Genomic DNA, 25,327 nt, shown 5'->3' with positions numbered 1-25,327 from the left:
ATCAATACTACTACAAGTGTTAAAGCCTGGAAACCGATTGTCCTTGCGAAAGATGGACCTCCAATCTCTCATCTCTTCTTTGCTGATGATATTTTACTGTTTGCAGAAGCATCCTTGGAGCAGGCGAGGATCATTAACTAGGTGTTGAAATCCTTCTGTCAAGCTTCAGGCCAAAAGATCAGTCATGAAAAATCCAAGGTCTTTTTCTCTAGGAACGTCAGTCATATTCGTGCTCAGGAAATCAGCAATGTCATGGGGTTCTCTTTGACAGGGGATCTTGGGAAGTATCTTGGCATCCCTCTTCATAGCAGAAGGGTTACAAGGAACTCTTTTCATTATATCCTTTAGCGTGTTAATTCCAAGATGTCTAGTTGGAACCAAGCCTCTTTATTGTTTGCTGGTCGGGTTACGTTAGCTAATTCGGTCTTGAATGCTATCCCAACTTACTCCATGCAGACATCAGTGGTTCCCCTCACCTTATGTGACGACATCGAAAAGTGCACCCGGAGTTTTGTTTGGGGCTCTACAACCGCTCATAGGAGGATGCACTTAGTCAATTGGGACTCGGTTTGTAGACCTCTAAAGGATGGTGGACTAGGCCTGAAAAACTTATGTGAGTTCAATGGTGCAATGCTTATGAAAGTTGGACACAGTATGATTACAAACAAAGACTGCCTTTGGGCGATGGTCCTGAGAAATAAGTACAAGGTGGCCAGGGATCTTATTCCTATTCTCTCTCATTCTGGTCAGGGATCAAATATCTGGAAGGGGGTTAGGAAATACTGGGAGGCTATTGTGGAAGGATCGAAAATTGCTATCGGAGATGGGAACCTCACTAAATTTTGGACAGACAGATGGCTACCTCACTCCGGGACTCTCCTTGACCTAACAGTTGCTAATATCCCTAGTAGCTTTCTGGAAAAAAATGTGGCTGAGTATGTTGATACCGATGGTAATTAGAACTGGAACCTGTTCAGTCACATGCTAATGGAGGAGGCCATTAACTACATCACATGCATCATCCCTCTTAACTCTCAAGGAGGAAACGATAAAGTTACTTGGAAGTATTCAAACGATGGTAGGTTCTCAGTAAAGTCTGCTTACAGTAAGCTAAATGAGACCAGCCTTTGTTCTATTTAAGTGAATTAGAACCTGGCTTGGAGATGGGAGGGGCCCCAAAGGATCATATCCTTTATTTGGCTAATCCTGGGGAACAAACTTATGACCAACGAAATTAGGACTAAGAGGAACCTGTGCAACTCGGATACTTGTCCTAGATGCTCAACCCATGTAGAGAACTGTATCCACCTTCTTCGAGACTGCCCTTGGTCTAGGGAGTTATGGAAACGCCTGGTTCATCCAACCTACCACGAGGTCTTTTTCCAAACTAGTCTCTCGGATTGGCTATTTGACAATCTCCAAAATGATAGAACTGGAGATGGTCAAGTTGCTTGGAGCCTCACTTTTGGGTGTGTGTGTTGGTTCATTTGGAAGGAAAGAAATAATCTGATATTCAATGGTCATTCGGATAATCCAACCCAAGTCGCTTTTGGTGCTCGACAATTTGCTTTGAATGCTCACCAGGCTAAAACTACCCTGATTAGTGCTGGTTTAATCGTGAACACAAGATCAGAAGTTCATATAAGATGGACTCCTCCAGAAGATGGCTGGTTGAAAATTAATACGGATGGAGCGTGTAAGGAGAATGGAAGGATATTCGGTTGTGGAGGAGTTATAAGGAACAACAATGGAAGTTGGATTGTTGGTTTCAACAAAAATTCTGGCTTCAATAACTCGTTCGTTGCTGAACTTTAGGGCATTTTGTTGGGCTTAGAGTTGGCTTGGGATAGAGGTTTCAAATAGATATGGCTTGAGTCTGACTCCATGACAGCGGTGGAGATTATACAAAAAGGTTGTGAGGAGTATCATAGTTATGCAAGGCTAGTGACGAAGATCCAGAAGCTCCTATGCAAAGACTGGACTGTCAAAGTAAACCATATATACAGAGAAGCCAGTGGGGTGGCTGACTGGTTAGCCTCCAACCTTATGCATGGAGTTTGGAGCATGCAGGTCTTCGAGTCTCCCCATAAGGGATGTGCTGTTTTTCTAGATAACGATAGGATGGGATCTTTGTATCCCAGAATGATTAGAATGTAATTTGTTTTTTGGCTTTCCCTTCTTTATCCAAAAAAAAAAAACACCATTACATGCAGATTGTTTATTGTATTAAGACAAAATAAAAATAAAAATTAAACTTTGGCAATTTGTCATATGCCATATAGTCTATGCATATTATTTCCTGTTTGTCTTGTATACAAGTACCCCAATTGACAATCCAGTGGTGTACTTGACTTCTATGATGAACTCCGCCGCGAGATTAATTCTTGACTAATTATAAGATTACTAAAAATAGGTGAAGCTTAATAGATAGTAAGCAAAAAGGTTGAACTTGCAACAGAAATTTGCAATGGTGTTGTCGCTGACGTAAATTGCAATTGGTATGCAATCTTGATGGAAATTTGTCAAAACTTCCTTCGCACAAAATCCGTTGCAAATCCCATTTCAATTTCATAGTACGACTATTGTATATTGCCATAGCGTAAATTTTCATCGCAAATTTCGAGAAAATGCGATGGGATATTGAGACAAAAAAAAATTTCTACGATTGTAGTCGTTGCAATTGTGTGGGGAAAATCTTGCGACAATGATGAGACTGTTTCCGTCGCAAATTGCTAAGGGTTTTGCGACAAATTTTCAGATATGAATTGCAATGAATTATGATGGGTTGATTGCAACGGAATCTAATTACGTCATAAATTTTGAAATAAAAGTAGAGGTATTTTATAACACATCAATTAATCAATTGTGAAATCACAGTGTCGGTGTCAAACCCTAGACCTTTGGGATGCGATAATTGTCCATAGCCAAAAAGCCACAAGTGAGACCAGTAGGCAGTAGTGATAAATATTTTTTCTAATTTATAAATGAATAGTACAACGCATGTATTGGGCTCAACCAATAACTTGAAGATATTAAGTTCTCATGATATGGAGTTTCAAATATTGATGAACGAGTAAGCGTCATGCCAAAACCAAGTTCATCCATGTAACTCGGTAGCTAGAGCTCGATAGCATTATTTAGCATGTCATCATTAAGATAAAGGCCACTTTCGCCTATGCCAATGGGGCACAAGCTGATCAAACATAATATTTTCAATTACACCTCTCAAGTAATCAGTCTCAGCATATATTGCAACATTAAAGAGAATATTAACAATCTCTTCAAATGAGCATCTTATCGTTGGTCCAGTATCATCCAGTTAACACCATGACATATAATTGCCATCAAATGCCCCCGATAAGTCATGGTATCACAAAGAACAACTAAATGCCTGTAATTGACATAAGAACCATAAAAGAAAATGACAACACACAATTCTTCCAACAGAGCCCGCCGAACTACCTCAATATCAAGAACTTCAATAACTTCAATCAAGTGATTGCTTATGATTCCTGTTGCACCAACCTCTTCATGGCACATCGAACTTCTGAACTTCAATATTTTTTATGAAAAATTTGTTGATGTCTACTATACCTCGTACGGTCATTTCAGTCAGCATGTTGCCTTCTAATTTCTTTAAGAAAATATCATCTTGAGCATATTCATCCAATATCTTTCCCTTGGGCGCCTTAAATTAAGGTTATCCTTTTGTTTTAAAATTAATTAGGGTTTTTGGAAAAAAATGTTTGTCATTCTAAAGAATATAAATTTGTGTCATTTTAGATACTAATTATTGATTTATGTCCATAAATAAATATAATTTTTAGCCTTAGTTCTATCATAACGAGCATGGCTGTTTTGGTAAATTCAGTCATCTACGGCCAAGCCCTTTCCTATAAAACTTCCATAATAAGTTGTTCTTGGTTCTCCAGCTAATGTGCATCGAATTTCTAAACCTCCAATCAAATCACTTTTGTTGAAGCTTCTCATCCTTTTCCCTTTCTCTCTCTCTAACCCGATCTAATTGTCTCTCTCTCTCTCTATCTGTCTATCTCTCTTGTTCTTTCCCACCCTTCTTAGCCTTGGTGCTGGTTCATGGATATTGAACCCTTGTGGGATCTTGGGGGGTGGTCTTTTCTTTCAAATTGCATGGCAGAACCTAAAACACCATCAACAATCTCAGAATCTTTCTCAAAATCATCCACTTTGCTTCAGTTCCTCACACTTCTCTTCATCCTCCTCTTTCTTATCAATTTATCCAACCAACCAAACCCTTCAACCATGGCTTCCTCAGAACCCATCAAGTCCTCAGAATCAACCATGTCTACCACAAACTTGCACCCTCATAAAACCCAAAACTCCCATACTTCAACTAAGGATGCTGGAAGAGAGTTTAGAGGTGAAGCTCATGAAGTTCCAAGTGGTCCAAACCCTATATCAAACCGGTAAGTTAGAACTCCGAGGCATTCCACATGTACCATCAACACATAATGAAACCATATAGCTAGCTAGCTAATTGAAGATGACAGGGAGATCTAACGGCATAGTTACTGTAATAGTCATCTTCATAGTTCTTATTTTAGTTCACCATTAATATTGCTTGTTCTCAGTGAGAGGTTTGTTACTCTTGTTGTTGTTATCACCATTAGCTATGTTTACTTTCTCCCTTTTTCTTTTTTCTTTCTTTTTTCTTTTTGGCTGGAAATGTATAGCAAGAGACACTATTTTTCTATATCTATGTATGTACCCACCTATTTCTTTCTTATATAGATGGTGATGAATTGCTAGTGTTGATGGCATAAGCTTTTAAATCCATCTGCCTCTTATGTGTTATCTTTTTCTATTTATTTCTTTGGCTTTCTCCCACTACTTGTATCACAATGAACAAATAGAGTTCAAATTATGTGATTGAGATGTTTTATATATATATATATATTCTTTAATTAGATCGTGCCCTTTTCTTTTCCTTAATTTATAGACAATTTGATTAAGAGTTATTTGCTTTTTTTATGTAATCCTCTTCCTTCTTTATCTACATCCATCCTTATTTCAAAGCAAAAGTGGGATTTCAGGACAAGAATTCAACAATTCTTGTCCCATTTGGTTGTTGAGGTTGCTAGTAATGTAGGAGATGTGAAAGGGAATTCATTTCTTTATTAAGCAAAGAAATTTTGTGTTACCAAGAAAACTCATGCTAGTGATCAATATGTGAAACAACACGAGAATTGAAAGAAAGAGTCTGAAAGAACAAACAAGGAGAGTTAGGTGTTAGTGTCTGTAAGGTTTGCATGGCCGCCTTCACTGCAAGAAATCAATTGGGTTTCAAAGCTGAGAGGAAGAAGGAAAAGTTGAAGATAACAACGGAATCAGAGACACACACACACAGCTAGCAGTGGTGTCAGATCTGTGACATAAAACAGTGAGAGGACTTGCTACCTTTTGTTTTGTCTGAGCAAAATTATTTGATCTGCCTTTGGACTTTGCTTTTGTCTTCTCAAACACATTTCTCAAGAAAGCTGAGTGAGCCCATGATTTGATAATTATAACAGTATCATTTCCTATCACTACTATTCCATCATGTACTCTACCATACCCTACCTCTCTTGCCTTTTTTTTTTTTCCTTTTAAAAATTAATATTGATTTCTTAATTTTTTTTTATGGATTTAAAATTTCTAGTATTATTAAAGAAAAAATTATTTTATGTGAAATTTTTTTTTCTCTTTCTTCTACCCCCATTAGCATAGCTCCATATATTTTCATATAATTTTATCTTCAGCTGATAAACTTTAAACCTTTTCTTTAAATTGCAGACCCACCATTTGACTAATCTTAAGCACTCATATCATCTATAGTATGTAATAGTCTTTGCATGTCAAGGAATAGTATGAACACATATAGCATGGCAGACCTATATTTTTATACACTTATATTATTATATATATTAGTGGATTTCTTTTCTGATTTAAAAGAAAAAAAATGGGGGGAAAAAGCAGGTTGGTTTCAATGGTTTGTATTCAAGATTGCCTTTTTGTAAAGCTGTATCTTTTGACTTGTGTCGTTTTCTAATACATAACCCCTACCGTTGGTTTATTGAATTTTCTGTGGCATAATTATGGCAAAAGCTAGATAAGCAAAATCTGGAGCAGTTTTCAATGGCCAAAGTAGTGATTTGACTAGAATACAGTTAAGAGCACTCGGATTCATGTGAAAGCTAAGCATGATGTCTTGCTTTGAAGCCATGACGCAATTTTGTATACACATTTTTTCTATAATTTTGGCTGTGTTTGATTAGATGAATTATTCAGTTTTCAACCCTTCTAAAGTAACTCTGGAAGTTAAGAAATCATGGTTAAAAGATATAATTGGGTCCCGTTAGTTATTGACTAATAGCATTATATCACACGCTATTAAAGGAACATGCGTGGGTCAGATTTTGGTTTAGGCAACTCTAGTCCCGCAAGTTTAAATCTTCTTCTTTTTCCCCCTAGTTGTATGCCATCATAATTTAAAATCATAAGTTGTGTTTGTGATCATCAAAATTATACAAAGTATAGACTCAACAAATGGTAGTTTTAATTGAGCGGATCAAATTAAAGAGATTTTTTTTGCAAATAAGACTAACATAAACAAAATAAAGAAAAATAAGAGATAGAAAATATAAGAATGAGATGAGATAAGTTGAGTTAAGATTTTGACTTCCCTCTATCTTCTTTTTTTTTTTTTTTTTTTGATAACACTCTATCTTCTTTTTTATATGAATTGAAATTGTTAAGACATAATCTGAAACAATTCATGGTTGATTTAATCCAATCTAATACCCTTTTCTTGTTGCCAATTGAATTTACAAAAATAGTAACCATGTCAAAGCTCAATTAAAACCCAACCTTTCCAACGTGGGCTACAATTAATTAATTTCAGTATTTTGTTTTTAAAAATCGGATTGACAATATGATATACGAGATATAAACAAGCACTGATCCCAATATAAATAACTAATCTGTAGACCTATTATTGATTTAGTGTGATTGGGCGGTAACAGTGTAGGCACTAGACTCAACTAATCATTGGACCATTAGAATTTTATTTATATTAGTGTTTATTGATGGAGTTGTTAAAATATTGACTCGATCACTTCACTCCCTACTGTCAGTATAATATCCCTTACAATGAAATTTAATTAATTGCATATAATGAGGCAATTAATCTTGAACTATTGGATTGAATTGGATAAAATATCTAATTAAATGAATTATTGTCACTTTTTAGATAAAAAGTGCAGTTACTGAAAATTATGGGATAAAAATTGATGTAAGCAAAAGTACCCAAAATGTAAAAGTAAAATTAGAAATGTTCCTAAAAAAATATTTCAGACCATTAGGTAAAATTTGATAATGAATGAAGGTGAATAGATAGATAAGTTTTACCCAGTTGAAAGTTACCTACCTTATATCAAGTGTAAAACAAATAAACCCCCTCATTTGCTTCTTCTTCACCGTGCGATAGAGGGAAAGGAAGGAGACCATTGATGAAAAGCTTCAAAACCTAACTTCTCCATCTCTCAACCAAATCTTTTGATTCTTGAACCAATCTTGCTTAGAATTGAGAGGCAAATACAACCCCTAATCCATAATATACCAAAAAGCCTTGCATTGAGAGAAAAATAGTGGTGAAAGTGGTGACCCACTTGTGATTGAGGAGCTTGGAGAGTGATTTGCTTTGTTTGGAGGCTTGCAATCTCTTTCTTGCATGATTCTAAGTGAGTTCATGTTTAGATACAAGCTTTTCCATGATTTTTATGGTGATGGGTATGTTAGGGTTTCATTTGAGAAAATATGTGTATGATGGGATAGTTTAGAGCTTGATTGAAGCTTAGGCCCTTTGAAAAAGTTGTTTAGAATGATAAATAAACGATAGAAATGAGTCTAGATAGTCATTTGATTATTGTTCAATATATTGGAAAATTCATGCTTGGCCTTGTGAGTGTTCTAGCATTTGAGCAATTAATGAATTGTATGATTGATTGTGTCCCTTGTGCTGTTAGGCTTGAGGCAAGTGGACCAACTTTGAGTGACCATCCATTGGAAGAAGCTATGGAGTTTGATTAGCTCATTTGGATAAGTAAGTTCATGCCAAGTTGTGGTGTGAAATTGTTGTATTGTTGATGAATATGTTGATATTCATTAACTTCTATTGATTGATTGTGTGACACCTTGGTGTAGGTGTGTATTTTGCAAGTTTGTAGCTTAAATTCAGAGTTTGATTGGTTGCAAACTTGTTGGTGAATAAATATTGAATTGGAGCATTAAAGGTAAGCCTTCGGACCTTAGGTGTAAATCCTTTTATTGTTCCACCAAGTCCTGAATGGGTAGTGGTTGTTGATAGTGTATGTAAATGCAATAAAGTAGTTTAATGTTTTGTTATACATATGTGTATGCACTGGGTGTGGCATAGGATGGTGTTTCTCTATGTTTTGCATGTTGCATGACGATACGTAAATCATACTTGGTAGATTCTCTGACCAGTAGGACTATTTGTATCTGAGTATCCTTAAGACAACATGAGAGCTCGAGGGATGTCTCCTGGAGATGTTTTTACACACTGCATGGATATGTATTTACTGTATTATTTACTGTTATTGCTATTATATTGTGCTATGAACTATGGGGTGGAGAGATGCTCTAAGGACCCCTAGTTTACTGTGATATATTCATATATCTCACCCCGTGTTGTGGGGATCCCTTTTCAGGTACAGATGCTGCAGGAGCCTCTAGTGGCAAGTGGTCGTATTTGGACTAGAAGGTCATATGTTGATAGCCTGTCATTTTGGATTGCATCTCATCTAGGATAGTAGATGTATATGTCATTTACATTGCCACATGTATATGTATATTTTGAGGACATATGATGTATTTTGGGGGACTTAGTGCATGATCATTGTGGTGGTGAATGCCTTGTTGTATATGGCTTATTGCTTTGATCATGTTTAATTTGGTAGCTAAGTCCTTTGGCATGTATATGAAATTTGAAAGAACATTGATCTAATTGAGACTTTACTATATTGATTAATATGAAGTTATGTTTATCATTTTGATTTGCCAGATGAATTGGTGAAGTAATTGTGGGATGTAGGTGTTATACGGTGTGTGACCATGGTTGGCCTTTCCTTGTCAATTAGGTGTTACGACCCTTGGAGAATGAAAGGGGAATAAAATTTTCCCAAGAAAATACCCAAAAACAGGGGAGACCAAGTCTTCCCCAGGTGTAGGGTGCTCAAGCGCGCTGCGTGCATGAAATCTGGTGAAATTCCCTGCCTCTGGGCGCTTAAGCCCCCAGTAGGGCGCTCAAGCGCGCTAGTGCGCGTCTAAGCGTGTTGAAAAACCTAACGATGGAAAAATTCTCTGTCTTTGGGCGCTCGAGCGCCCAGTTGAGCGCTCGAATGCGCATTCCAAAAATAGCATGAGCATAGTTTAATAAAATTGGCATGACTCAAGCTACAGATCTCCGATTTGAGCGCGATTTAATCCATGCGAAGCTAACGGAGAGATCTATAATATAGTGGGAGATGAGAACTATAAATGAAGTATAGAATTTCCAATTTAATAAAAAAATGAAGATAGTTTAGTATTGAACTTAAACAAAATAAGTAAGTTTCAAAAAGAAAAAAATTTTAATCGAGTTTTTAATTGAACTAATGTGATTGTAACTGCGCTTAGTATCATAAAGCAATGATAACAAACCAGTTCTAGAACGGGACGTTACAGCCACCATATATTATTGGACTTGCCCAAATGCTCCATAAATAGTTATTGGGAAAACATTTTCTCACATGTTGTAGTAAAGTTGTTTTCGTGCGGTATATTTTTTTTTAATAGATGTGGGCCTCATAGTTCTATGTGTTTATAGTATGAGAAATTTTGTTCCTACTGCATGAGAAAATTGAAACCCATAGTTATTATATATTAATTATTCTAGCTTAATGAGTGATTTTGAGTACTGAGTATATAGTTATGTTGAAAATTTGGTAGGAAGATTTTTTGTGATCCAGCCTGAAGCTATGGAGAAATTCAAAAAAAGAAAAGAAAAAGAGAAGTATATAAAGAGAAGGATCTAGCTAGAAGGGTTTTCCTTATAAACAAACGTTTGTATTTTGTATTAAATTCTGATTGGTGTGTTGAGTTTGCATCACGCTATATTATAGTGAGTTTGTATTTATGTATGGTTTCATTTATTAAAATAGCTTCTAAATTGGCTTATCATCAAAGACCTACTTTTTCTTTTCCAATTCTGTTTAGCTTTCAACAAGAAGATGCATCATCTTCTAGATTAAAATTTGAAAATAGTAAGGTTCAGATTTGCAGTGTGTGAACTCTATAAAACATTTATAATACTTATAAGAAATTGAGTTTTGGAGTGTGATCTAGAAAACATTTATAAATACCATGTGCAGTAAGTATGTTGTCCCTATTATTTTCTGATGAAGGAACCAGTTGCAATATTAATGCGATTGTATCACTACTAGAAAAGACCATATTTATAAAAAAAAAAAAAAAAATCGATGGAAGGAACATTTGCAGCGATTGGAGACAAAAATCCACCTCCAACGTCAAAGGAGGAAGATGATCTTTTACTGCGTAGCACTGAGAAGCCAAAAGAAAATGATGGAATCGTAGCTTTTGTTCAAGGGCAGGGTATCATACCAAATGGGAAAGAAGCACTAAAGGTAAATTGAGGACTCGAGCAGCGTAAGGTAATTTCTTATAAAGACTCTCTATTTCAATTTAATGGAGCCTAGAGGCAGACGAAACTAGAAGACGAGTGTTGGGAGGCCAGTTGACACGAGCTGTCGAACTCGCGCAAATTAAAAATTATTTTTTATTAGGGTTCAGAAAATTTGTAGTAAAGTGGAAACCCTAAGTCGTCTCTCAAGGAAATTGTTTTGGTAAAAATCGCTTATGATGACAAAAAATTAAAAGGGGGGGTTTTTGAATTTTGGTTGAATAATTAAAAAGGAAGAATATGAAATTGGATTTAAAATTCGTAATTAAAAATAACCAACCTAAGGTTTGGGTTCCATGGACGTCTTTCCTCGGATAAGAAGATATCAGAATCGTGATTGATTTGTCAATCGAATCAGAATCCTTATTTCCAATTGACAACCCTCTCTAAGCGATCGCTTAGCATTTGATCAAAGACGATGCTTCTACTCATACAATCGCAGAGTATCAGCCCCTTTGATTTAAGGTCATAGGGTCAATCAATCTAACCATCAAATCTGATGATTAATCCCTTTCCATAATCACAATTGCGAACCTCAAATTGAATATCCACGATCGCACGATATCAATCTGAGTTGGGAAGGGAAACAAAACTGATTTAAAATAAAGCGCAGACCCTCAAGACTAATCCATGGAATCCGTTACCCTTAGGTTGATTAAAAGGTTCTTAGCCTCGCATGACTAAGGTAAACATGATTAAAATAAAATAAAAAGAAGAAGAAGAAAAAGATGAAGAACACGAAGAACGCTCCAGAGAAAGTGTTTTGATCCCAGAATTCGAAAATTACAGAATGAATAAAAGTTTCCTACTCTGCCATCATATACCCCTACCCAAAGCGGGTTAGGGTTCAGTTCTGATCGGCCCATCTGTCTAAAATACGAAATAAAATAAAATAAAACTAAAACTTGGCTTTGGGCCACTTAAGTAACTGGGTTTTAATTTAATGTCAAATCCAATAATAAAACAAACTTCAGCAAAACGCGTCCGACTTGGCGTAAGAAATCGATCAGCTTCCTGTGCGAATTGGGCTTTGAACTCTTCATAAGAATTGTAGCCCTATGTGTTATCTGTAAAACCCAACAAGAACGGAGTCAATCCGACAACTGTGGACCGAGATATGGCCAAAATACAGAAGTAACGTAAAGTTGAAAATTTCTGACGAAAATAAATTAAACCCAATCAAATACTAAAAATGTAAATTTACTCAAAACATCATTATTTTATTCAAATAAATCCTAAAAATACTAATCAAGAGTAACAAATAAGTGTAATAAAATATGAGTTATCAAATTCCCCCACACTTATCTTTTTGCACTCCTGGGCAAAATATAGAATAGAAAAAGAAAGCAAAGAAATAAGAAAAGAGTGAAGATCAACCTATCCTTCCTAATAATTAGCAAGTATACAAAAGATAACAAAAATCACAAGTCTTGAACAAATAAAACAACCAGGACAAAAATTCCTTAATCTCAAATCACAAGACCTGTCAATTTCAACTGCAACTGCTAACTACACAAAAATGGTTCCTCACAGGATGCTCTCAATTTTTCTCTCAAGTGTATCAGTTAATTCAGTATATCACTCAAATCAACTCAAGAAAATCATCCTACCATAGGCTTGCTCAAGTTCTACTTCTCCACTGCTAATAACACATGCATGCACAAATCAAGAGGGCTTTATGTAGGGTTGTAATGGGGTTGAGGTAAAGGTATGGATGAATATGGAAGAGAAAACTAAACACCCCAGAAATTTACAAAGAGCAAAAGTTAAGAACTAAACTAAGAACATAAAACAAATATAATGAAAAGATAGAAATAAAAACAATTTTTTTTCTTTTTGCTTATTCTTTTTTTTTTTTTTTAAGAAAGTATAATACAGACAAAATATCCAGATGGTTACCCCCCACACTTAAACTTTGCACGTTTCGGGAAAACCCCCACACTTAAACAAAACACTACAGTAAAACCAATGATCAGTAAATCTTCGGGGTGTGGAATTAATTGGTTTTTCACTTAAGCTTGTAATGTGGCTAAAGAAATAAAGGATATAAAGCCTTAAAGGGGCTCACCAAGGGATAATAATGTAAGGGATGGCTATCTGGCTAAAGTGGGTAAAGAAATAAATGAATGCCTCATTCATATTCTTGCATGTAAGTAAAAAATGCAGTTTCAAAAAGAATCAGAGCAAGTTCTAGAGAACAAAGATCAACAGCAGAAGCACACAAGAAAGAAAGCATGGCCAAAAGATATGCCATGTATACAGGCTCAAAATCTCACAAAGGTATACCAAATCATGCAATCAGCAACATAGTATCAAGTAACAAGTAATGCAATCCAAGAATCAAGAACCAAGCCTAAACAGAAATTTCTATCAAACCCTGTGATTTAAGTATAATCCATGTATAACTCACTAATTACCAGAATAAAGAAGAGAAAAATCTACCTATGAAAGTAAAAAACTAAAAGAAAGAAAGGAAAAGAAAAAGAAAAAGAAAAATAACAAAAAGAAAAGAAAAAGAGGGAAGAGAACTCCCTGAACTCCCTAAGGAGAATAAACAGCATCAAATAGCTTGATTTCTTCCTCACTGGTTTAACACTTTCTTCAAGCAAAATGCGGTGCAAGCACATGGAAGGGCTGATTTCCATATTATCTGCTAAAGTCCATCCAATTTCCTTCTTACTTTCTTTCAGCAATGTCAAAAGCTTTTCCTCCTACTAAGGTAGAAGGTTCTTTGCCACAATGACTGGTAGCTGCTTATTCTCTTCAAGGAATGCATATTTCAAGTGGTCAGGAAGAACCTTCAACTCCAATTTCGGAGGCTGCTCAATGGATGAAGATGTGTAGTTGGTGGTGCAAATTCTGCAGAAAACAAGTCAGCAGCTATGCCTGTAAACAAATTCTTAGAAACAGAATTAGGATCATCAAAAATATCAGCAGGCAATTAGATAATGCAGATTCGTACTCAGAATCAGATTCATCAATAAGTGCATCGTTAAAACCAGAAAGATGTGATGCTATTTCAGCACACACAATGCATTCTTGACTATCACTACAATCACATAAATCAGAACCATGAATAGATGAAAAATCAGAGAAATCAGCAAGGAATTCAGCAGAAAAATCCTCAACAACTTCGTCTATCACATCAATGCAGAAAACTAAATGATCTTCCCTAGGATGTTTCATGGCATCAAATATATTAAAATGCACAATGCTATCACCAAACTCCTTGGAAAGAGTACCAGAATGAACATCTATCTTGGTCCTAGTTGTTCTCATGAAAGGCCTACCAAGTATGATTGGTGATCTATTAGTAGCAGCCTCACTATCCATTTCTAAAATGTAGAAGTCAGCAGGAAAGATCAGATTATTAACCCTGACCAATACATCCTCAATCAAACCAGATGGGTGAATACTACTCCTATTAGCTAACGTAACCACAGTACTAGTAGCACGCAAAGGACCAAGACCAAGAGACTTATAAACAGATGCAGGCATAACATTAATGGAAGCTCCTAAGTCTAGCATGCAATTGTGAAAAACAAAATTGCCAATCACACAAGAAATACTAAATGTCCCTGGATCTTTACACTTTTTAGGCATTGGCTGGATGAGTGCCGATACATTCTGACTCAGGTTAACCTGCTCATCTCCCTTCAGTCTCCTCTTGTTGGTGCACAACTCCTTTAGAAACTTGGCATATCTCAGAATCAGCTGTATTGCATCCAGAAGAGGGATGTTCACCTCAACTTTCCGGAAGGTTTCAAGTATCTCTTTATCTTGAGCCTTTGCTGACTGCTTCTTTGACTGAGTGGCTCTCTGAGGGAATGGCAGAGGGATATGGACATCAGGTGTATCAGTGCTCTGCTTCTTGTAGCTAGTGTCACTTCCCTTAGATGACTCAGCAACAGTTTGGTTTGGCTCCTCCATTTGCTTGCCAGACCGCAGAGTAATAGCACACACATTTTCGCTTCCTTTTGGATTTGGAACTGTTTGGGATGGAAGGGAGCTGTCACTTGCTTGTTGATTTTGACTCATTGACGTTGCAAGTTGGCCAATCTGTGTTTGCAGATTCTGGATGGAAGACTCAGTCCTCTGCTGGAACTGCAGATTGTTAGATGCCATCTGCTTCACTAAATCCTCCAAAGAAGGACCATTGCCACTAGCTTGCTGCTGCTGCATTGGTGGCTGCTGCACTTGCTGTTGAGGTGCAAATTGTTGAAAATTCTGCCTCTGTTGTGAAGGTACAAACTGCTGCCTCTGCTGGAATGGTGCACTTTGCTGATTCTGGCTCCATTTGAGATTTGGATTATTTTTCCAGCCAGGATTATATGTATTGGAAAAGGGATTGTTTTGCTGCTGGTGGTACTGTGGCTTTGTAGGAAAAACTGCAGCAACAGACTGATCAACTTGGAAACTGCTATCTTGGAAGGAAGGACAGGCATCCGTGGAGTGAGAAGGATCACAGCAGATGCCACACATGTTGCTTATCTGTTGAGCAGAAGGTTGCACAGTCTGTGTCACTGCCAACTGCCTCACCATTGATGTCAGCTCATCAAGTCTGTTCTCTATTCTTTGGTTATATGTGTTTGATGCTCCTGCTGCTGCCACTATTGGATTTTGCATTAAAGGAGCTTGCACTTGGAACACTGCACTGCTGTTTGCCCTAGTGCCAAATTCTTGAGCATTAGCTGTTATCTCAGCAATCAACCCTTTTGCTTCATCAATTGTTTTATTTCTCAGGACTCCTCCACTAGCTGCATCTAAAAGGTTCCTATCCATAGGCAGCAACCCTTCATAGAAGTAAGCAATCAGGAGATTTTCTGGAATCTGATGATGTGAACAGCTTGCACAAAGCCTTTTGAACCGCTCCCAATACTCATGCATGTTCTCCCCATTAGCCTGTCTTATTTCACTGATCTCCTTTCGGATTGTGGTGGCCCTGGATGAAGGGAAGAATTTTTCCAGAAATAATCTGGACATATCCTTCCAGCTTACAATGGAGGAAGGTAGCAAGTAGTACAGCCAGTCCTTAGCTCCACTGTCCAAAGAGAAAGGAAAAGAACGCAGCTTGATTTGTTCCTCATCCACCCCTGGTGGCTTTATGGTGCTGCAGACTATATGAAATTCCTTTAGATATTTGTGAGGATCCTCACCTGCAAGTCCATGAAACTTGGGAAGCAAATGTATCAGTCCAGACTTAAGCTCAAAAGGTATAACAGGATTAGTATAACGAATACACAGGGGCTGCTCATTATCAACATTAGGAGTAGCCAATTGCTTAAGTGTTCTATCACCCATTATTTCAGAATCAAATAAATTACCAAACGAATAAACACTATGTAAAGGACTCGAAGAAACAGACTGCACAGACTCAACAGACTCAGACTGTAAGGTATGCTTAGGAACAGCTCTACTGTAAGTCAACCTACGAGCTCTACTAGCAGCATGCAATGATCTTTCTATCTCAAGGTCATATGCATATAAATTGTCAACACTGGTAGTACTCCTAGTCATGCATCATAGGCAAAAGCATACAGCAGTAAAGTCGCATTACATACGATAGAACACAAAAATTGAAGAAAATAGCAAACAGAAAAATAAATCTACAAAAAATACTAAATGAACTCAGAATGATATGAGAGCAACTCTCCTAAACTCTAAATGACCTTACGGACTCAAAAATCAAATAACAATTTTTCAAAAAATAAAATAAAATAGTAAACGAATGAATTTTCAGATCACCAATTTTCAGATCGATCAAAGTAAGTCGAACAAATCCAGAAATACCCGACACGTCCTGAAACGACAAAGAAACACCAAAACGGGTTAGTAAACGAACAAATCCAGAAGATCGAATTCCTTTGGGAATAGAACTCCCGAAGCCAATCTCTCAGACAAAAGTTTTACCAATTTCCCAAATTGCCCAAAATTTCCCTAAAACGTAAACCGTAATGCAAAATATTCAAAAACTGAGAAAAGATGCATGTGCAGAATCAAATTCCGATGCAGAATCAAAGGTGCAGACAGGTGCGCAAACAGAAATTTATGGTTTTTTTTTAGAAACAGAAACGAAAATTAAAGAAGAAGAAGATGATCAAATTCAGAAAATGATTTAGACCGATGCAATTTCCCCGGCAACAACGCCAAATTTGACACGAGCTGTCGAACTCGCGCAAATTAAAAATTATTTTTTTATTAGGGTTCAGAAAATTTGTAGTAAAGTGGAAACCCTAAGTCGTCTCTCAAGGAAATTGTTTTGGTAAAAATCGCTTATGATGACAAAAAATTAAAAGGGGGGTTTTTGAATTTTGGTTGAATAATTAAAAAGGAAGAATATGAAATTGGATTTAAAATTCGTAATTAAAAATAACCAACCTAAGGTTTGGGTTCCATGGACGTCTTTCCTCGGATAAGAAGATATCAGAATCGTGATTGATTTGTCAATCGAATCAGAATCCTTATTTCCAATTGACAACCCTCTCTAAGCGATCGCTTAGCATTTGATCAAAGACGATGCTTCTACTCATACAATCGCAGAGTATCAGCCCGCTTGATTTAAGGTCATAGGGTCAATCAACCTAGTCATCAAATCTGATGATTAATCCCTTTGCATAATCGCAATCGCGAACCTCAGATTGAATATCCACGATCGCACGATATCAATCTGAGTTTGGAAGGGAAACGAAACTGATTTAAAATAAACGCAGACCCTGAAGACTAATCCTTGGAATCCGTTACCCTTAGGTTGATTAAAAGGTTCTTAGCCTTGCATGGCTAAGGTAAACATAATTAAAATTAAAAAGAATAAGAACATAAGATGAAGAAGAAGAAAAAGATGAAGAACACGAAGAACGCTCCAGAGAAAGTGCTTTGATCCCAAAATTTGAAAATTACAGAATGAATAAAAGTTTCCTACTCTGCCATCATATACCCCTACCCAAAGCGGGTTAGGGTTCAGTTCTGATCGGCCCATCTGTCTAAAATACGAAATAAAATAATTAAAATAAAATAGAACTAAAACTTGGCTTTGGGCCACTTAAGTAACTGGGTTTTAATTTAAATTATAAGTCCAATAATAAAATAAAACTTCAGCAAAACGCATCCAACTTGGCGTAAGAAATCTACCAGATTCCAGTGCTAGTTTGGCTTCAAACTATTCATAAGAATTGAAGCCCTATGTGTTATCTGAAAAATCCAACAAGAACGGAGTCAATCCGACAACTGTGGACCGAGATATGGCCAAAATACAGAAGTAACGTAATGCTGAAAAAATGCTGACGAAAATAAACTAAACCCAATCAAAAACTAAAAATGTAAATTAACTCAAAACATCATTATTTTATTTAAATAAATCCTAAAAATACTAATCAAGAGTAACAAATAAGTGTAATAAAATATGAGTTATCACCCGTCAACTAAGGGATAAAGATCCTATGGATTGTATAAAGATCATACAGGAGGAGAAATGAGAAGAAGGCTCGTTTTGTCCAACATATAATTTTTTGATGAAAGATTATAAAGAGGAATGTCAACGCTGGAGGAATTCGCTAATCATTAAACTCCTGGGAAAAAAATATGAGCCAAGTTTCTTATTTTTAAGCTGCAGAGGATGTGGAATATGGTAGGATCGGCTGAATTCATTGCTCTGGAGAATGATCATTTCTTAGTACGGTTTACTAATAAAAGGGACTATGATTTTGTTCTTATAAAGACTCTCTATTTCAATTTAATGGAGCCTAGAGGCAGACGAAACTAGAAGACGATTGTTGGGAGGCCAGTCAACTAAGGGATGAAGATCCTATGGATTGTATAAAAATGATGCAGGAGGAGAAAGGAGAAGAAGGCTCGTTTTGTCCAACATATAATTTTTCGATGAAAGATTATAAGGAGGAATGTCAACGATGGAGGAATTCGCTAATCTTTAAACTCCTGGGAAAAAAATAGGAGCCAAGTTTCTTATTTTTAAGCTGCAGAAGATGTGGAATATGGTAGGATCGGCTGAATTCATTGCTCTGGAGAATGATCATTTCTTAGTACGGTTTGCTGATAAAAGGGACTATGAATTTGTCCTCCATGAAGGCCCATGGGTGGTAGCTGATCATTATGTCACTGTTCAGAGATGGAGGCCATTATTTGATCCATATGATGAGTTGGTTAAAAAACTAGCCATTTGGATTCAGATACCTGGGCTACCAATTGAATTTTATACGTCTCAGCACCTATGGAAGATAGGGAGTATGTTTGGGAAGCCATTAAAAATTGATAAAAATTCAATCAGAGGTAATGAATCAGGGGGAGTGGAGATCACTGAACGAACAAGATTTGCTCGAATGTGTTGAAGTAGATCTAAGAATGAGTTTCTTATCTAAATTCAAAATTGCAAATCAGACTTTTCATGTTGGGTATGAGGTTCTTCATCTCATTTGCTTCAAATGTGGAAAGTACGGGCATAAAAAAGATAGTTTTCCTCTGAACTCTCCTTGTGAAGAGGTTGTTGAGAAAGCAGTACAACCAGAGGAAAGGAAATCCATTCCGAAGAAAGTTTTACCGGAAGTCAGAAGGACAACAACTATGGAGGAACCCTTCGGAGGGTGGATGCTGGTGCAACGGCCATCTCGTGGAAGACGACCAAAAGCGATTACAGAGAATTCAAATGGCATTAATGCGGGAAGCAAACCAGTTAATGAAACGGTTAGAAAGGTAATGAGCAGAAATGTAACTGGCTCCAGATTTGCGGTGATTGCGCAGGATTTTAAGGATGGTAGTAACGGCATGGAGGGTGTAGTAATGGACATTGACAATTCAAACAAAGAACCTAATGTAACGGTCGGATTGAATGAAAACCAAACCAGGGCAGATGATCAAAGATGGGTTCAAGAATTTCAAAGGTATTGAATGTAGGAAATGAAACCAACAAATTAACGGAGGGTCCAATTATGAAGAATAATGCTGATGGTGTCAATTCTGCAATAAATATGCAGAATAATCAAGGAGAGAATAATGTTAAGGAGGGTCCAATTATGGTTATTGATGAGTCACAAATTGTTGGGAGTAAAAGTTCTGGGATGGAGATGGACAAAAGAGATTCCACGAGGATATGTAGCATCATAATTGAAGAAACACCAAATGAGGGGTTGAATGAAACTGACAAAGACATTTCCCTATTAAAGGATGGGTCCTAGGAGGAGGGAGTTAGTGGATTATATCAGGTGTTAGAAAATAGATTTGGGCCAAGAAATAAGGCCTCGCCCAATGAAAAGAAGTCTTTTGGCAAAGATAAGCTTTCATCTAAGGCCTTGAGGTTAAAAAAAACTGCTCCCAAGAAGAATGTTGGTGGATCTAGATTGCAAAAGTCCACACAAAGCAGTTTGGCAAAAAATAAAAACCTAATTGAGCAGAATAAACTAAGCAAAGGGAAACCACCAGACCTACATCCAAAAGAAAAGAAGGAGATGATGATGGCAACAGGGAGAAATCTGTAGATGCTTTAAAACTTATGAAATGGTATGATCAAGTTTATAAAGGAGAAGGAGAATGAGATAGCTTAGAAGCTCTAGGAGCTACTCGTGTTTATACGAGTTTGAATTGAGTGGAACGTGTATTCCATGCTTTTGTATGAAGATGATTATTTTATGTTTATTTGCTGCTGGAACTGCAAGGGAGTGGGCAAGAAAGGCTTCATTCCCTTAACAAAAGATATTGTTCAGAGACATAGAGTAGATATCCTTGTCCTTCTGGAAACCCGTTCTAGTGGGTTGAAAGCTTATCGTAAAATAAGAAATCTTGGTTTCAAGAATTATTTTTATACAAATGTTGTTGGTTATTCAGGTGGTATTTGGTTGCTTTGGAATGATGATACTGTCCAAATCAACATTTTAAAGAATCACCATCAATATATACACATCAGTTTGTTCTGGAAAAAAAGCAGTAAGGAGGAGCTTGCAACACTTGTCTACGCAAGTCCAAGGCTTTTGGAGCGAAGGGTGTTTTGGTCAGAGTTACAACTTATTAAGGAGGATAGTACATGTCCTTGGATGGTGATGGGAGATTTTAATGCTTATCTTAGTTGGGATGAAAAAGAAGGTGAAAATGCCCCGAATTAGAGGAGTATTAGAGATTTCAATCAGTGTTTGGAAATTTGTAGACTCTCAGATATTGGTGCAACTGGTCCAAGATTCAATTGACATAGAAGAGTCTTAAAGGAAAGGCTTAATAGGGTGTTATCAAATGAAGAATGGAATATTGGTTTTCCAAATCATAGACAAAACCACCTTACTTTCTATGGCTCTGATCACTGTCCTTTGCTTTTATGGGATGGCCCGATGCAGAGAAATTTAGAGAGTCCACGTCCTTTTCGATTTATGACAGCATGGTTGACAAGTGATGATTTTAATTTGATTGTTAAAGATTGTTGGGAAACAAATAGGAATTGGGAGGATATGAACTATATTTTTAGAAATAGGGTCTCTGATTAGCAGCGTGCAACTTTCCAAGAAAATCAGAAAAGAAAGAAGGAGCTTTATGCGAGGTTGCGAGGAATAGACAATAGATTAGCGCAATTGATGTGCCTTTGGTATATAGATAATTCAGAGTAAAAAGAATAGAGATTTAATAGTAATTCAGTGATAAAAGGCATGATTTTAGTGAATTATTGATAATCTATCTTTAGGCACACTTTCACTCTGGTTTTAATGTTTTTACAGGAGAAAAGCACGAAGACTATGCAAATATGATTCATCCACGGCATTCTCACGCAAATAGCGTGAATTTCACGCTATTAGCATGAAAACCTACTGTTTCTCCACGCCAATAGCGTGGATTCTAATACCTGAAGGAAAATCGTCTTCAACTTCACGCCATTAGCGCCAACTTCATGCCAAGTTGCGCCACCAAGTGAAGAAGCCACTGCCATTTCACGCTAAAAAAAGGGTGTCCACGCGGTTCGCGCCAAGAATACCTCTCCACTTATCGCCCGCGCTCATCGCGCGGATTTGGCGCTGATCGCGCGGGACGTCGTGATTCGAATCCTGACTTCAAATTTGGATAAAAACGGAAAGAAAAATTAAATCTTTGATAAGATTTAGACCTAATTGGATTGTTGCTTATAAAAAGGAGTCAGAAATCCTAATTGAAGAACTTTTTAGACAGAGAGAAACGAAGGCAAAGATCGAAGCAAGGGTTTGGAGCGAAGATTGTCTTCTTCTCTCAATTTCCCGGTTATTATTTGTTTTATGCATTCTTTCCAATACTTTAATTTGTCAGACATGAATATGTTTGGCTAGTCTTTTATATTGTGGTAAGGGTCACAACCCTTGATGTGAACCCCTTGTATTTTGGTTAAGTTTATGGTTAATTATTCAATTGAATTTATTTTACTATGTTCTTCATCCCATAATTCTTTTAGAATTCGCGACTCTATTAGGATTGCGAGGGTTAGGGTTCGCAATAGGGAGATTGAGATTCTAATTCCTGACAAAGGGTAAGATAACTGTTCATGTATGCACTAGGGATAGGCTATATGAACTGCAAATGTGAAAATTCACTGGGCTTAAAGATTAACTAGAAAAGGGATTTCTAAGGGATTAGGATCCTAATAGGGTTAATAAGGTTAAGATCACTAAGGGATTAGGGCTTAACTAATTAATTATAGATGGTGAATTGTTTGATCAATTGGGTAATTAAAAGTAAATATTAATCATTATTACAAGGTGCGGATCAGAAAGGTGTTGGCGTCCTTTACTGCAATAGTTTTCTTACAATATTTTCTCAAATCTCAACCCCTTTTGCTTTAAGTTTTCAATCTTCTCTTTGAATTGTTCACGAAATATTGAATAGTTCACAATTGTTACAACACAATTACTTCACAAACCTCTTCTTGTTCATCCATTCTTAAAAGGAACAATTAATTGATATTCGACCAATCCCTGTGGAGACGATACTCTACTCACTTTTTATTACTTGGTACGATCGGTGCACTTGCCGATTTTTCGCAACAGCAATCTCCGAATCACCATCTGGAGTGGCTGCAGAAGAAGCTTTGGGAAGAACTCAATCTCATTTTGGCTAGGGAAGAACTCACTTGGTTTCAACGTTCTAGAGCTAGATGGTTGGTGTGTGGAGACAATAATTCCAGATTTTTTTCACAATTGTAACGTTGCAAGAAGAAGAAGAAACCGTATAGATATGTTAAAAGATGAGGAGGGTTTTTGGATTGGTGACCATGACATATTTGTTAATTTGGCGGTTAACTATTCTGAGAGGCTATATATGGATGATAAAGGATTAAAGCCTCATTTCCTTGTAACAAGTTTGTTTCCTTCTTTGGAATCTTATGCTTTGTCCCGTCTCACTTTTACCCCATCTGCTGAAGAAGTGAAGGTAGTGATATTTGGGATGGGATCTTTCAAAGCCCCTGGAGTGGATGGTCTTCATGCTCTTTTTTATCATTCAAAATGGGATATAGTAAAGGATGTGGTGGTGGCCCTAGTTAATGATATCTTTACTGAACCAGAGAGAGTTAAATCCATTAACCAAACGTTGATATGTCTTATTCTGAAAATTGACAGACCTGAAATGATATCCCAGTTTCGTCCTATAAGCCTTTGCAATGTGGTGTACAAGTGTGTCAGTAAACTAGTTGCCAACAGGGTTAGAGAGGTTATGGGAAAACTGACTATGCTTAATCAGTGTAGCTTCATTCCAGGGAGACAAAGTTCAGATAATATAATTGTTGCTCGAGAAATAATGCATTATATGAGACAGAAAAAGGGGCTAAAGGATGGATGATAATCAAGGTTGATTTGGAAAAGGCATACGATAGACTTGCCTGGGATTTCCTTCGTGATACTTTGTCTAATGCAGGTTTTCCAGAATCACTTATAAATCTAACTATGTGTTGTGTCACCACTTCAACAATGAATATTCTTTGGAATGGCAGCATGACTCATGAATTTATTCCTTCTCGAGGTATCCTCCAAGGTGATCCTCTTTCACCATACCTTTTTGTCCTCTGCATGGAGCGTCTTGGGCAATTCATCAAACTTGCGGTGGATGGACAAGCTTGGAAGCCAGTAGTCCTTTGGCGGAATGCCCCCTAATTTCTCGCCTCTTCTTTGCCGATGACCTTCTCTTCTTTGTCGAGGCTTCCATGGAGCAAGCCAGAACAATCACAGAAATTCTAGACTGCTTTTTTCAGGCTTTAGGTCAAAGAATTAGTAGGGATAAGTCGAAGATATTTTTTTCAAGAAATATGAATCACATTAGGACCACTGAGATCAGCAACGAGATAGGTTTCTCTTTAACTATGAATCTGGGAAAATATCTTGGTATTCATCTTCGTCATGGGAGGATATCAAAAAGATCTTATTCCTATGTTTTGGAGAGAGTAAACCAGCGTCTAAATGGGTGGAAGCAATCTACGTTATCCCTTGCAGGTAGGATTGTGTTAGCTAAATTGGTTTTAAATACTATTCCTACTTACTCTATGCAAACAGGATTACTCCCTCTAAATGTGTGTGATGAGGTTGAATGGAAAACAAGATCTCTCATTTGGGGACCCGAACCTGACCAAAGGAAGCTAGCTTTGGTAGCTTGGGATACAGTGTGCCAACCGAAGGCAGATGGAGGTCTTGGACTTAGAAGAATGAGAGACTTTCATAAAGCTTTCATGATGAAGTTAGGGAATGGTCTGATAATGCAACCAGATTCTCTATGGGTTAGACTGCTAATAAACAAATACAAAGTCCCACAAGGTCTCATTCCAGATATTGAAGCTCCAAGAAATGTTTTAGATGAGAAGATTGAGTGGTCAACATTACAATATGTTACGGAGGAAGGTTCAAGGAATTAGCCGAAATTTGAACACCTTCTAGCTCTTGAAGTTTGCATGCACATAGCAAATATCCATCCTCCCTCTCCACTAGGTAACAGTGATTATGTGATATGGACTTTAACAACTGATGGTAGATTCACGGTTCGTTCAACTTATTACTCAATCAGTGGTCCTCCAGTTCAAGTTCAGCAGAGGCATGATCAAAACTCGAGAGTCTGTTCTTGGGACAAAATTTGGGGTTAGAATGGGCCTCCACGAGTTAAAATATTTCTCTGGCTGCTTAAAGGAGAAAATATTTTGACCAATGATCGACGCATGCATCGTCATATCTCATATCATAATATATGTCCTCATTGCAATACTGGACATGAAGATTGTATCCATGCGGTGAGAAATTGTGATAGGGCGCGAGAGGTTTGGTGCCAACTGATTCCCCGACAGAAGAGGCAACGATTCTTTGCTCAAGATTTGGGGGATTGGTTAAAGTATAATCAATAGGTTGGGTAGTAGGATTGGGTAAGTGGCCCATCCTTTTTGGCATTGTTTGTTGGTTAATTTGGAAAGCCCAAAATCAATAGGATTTTGAGCAAATGGAAACACAACCAGCAACTATCCTTCGTACAGCTTTTCATTTTAGAGATAATTATTCTCATGCATAGTTGTGTCTACAAAGAGGAGGTCTCTAGTTGCAATCTTCTAGAATTGAAAAATTTATT

General features: G+C 37.0%; 1 protein-coding gene across 1 annotated transcript; it reads left to right on the top strand.

Annotated features, from left to right (window-relative positions):
• Positions 1–4,095: 4,095 nt before the first annotated feature.
• On the top strand, positions 4,096–8,106 carry LOC133310283 (CLAVATA3/ESR (CLE)-related protein TDIF-like). The gene is made up of 2 exons (XM_061511182.1): positions 4,096–4,445; positions 8,043–8,106. Exons 1-2 carry the CDS (start codon positions 4,096–4,098, stop codon positions 8,104–8,106), a joined length of 414 nt encoding a protein of 137 aa, XP_061367166.1.
• Positions 8,107–25,327: the final 17,221 nt, after the last annotated feature.

The sequence above is a fragment of the Gastrolobium bilobum genome, unplaced genomic scaffold, assembly GCF_033153095.1.
Source record: "Gastrolobium bilobum isolate Gb01-03AN ecotype WA unplaced genomic scaffold, APGP_CSIRO_Gbil_v1 utg40325, whole genome shotgun sequence".
Taxonomy (NCBI): Eukaryota; Viridiplantae; Streptophyta; class Magnoliopsida; order Fabales; family Fabaceae; genus Gastrolobium; species Gastrolobium bilobum.
This window is presented reverse-complemented; position numbering and strand designations above follow the sequence as displayed.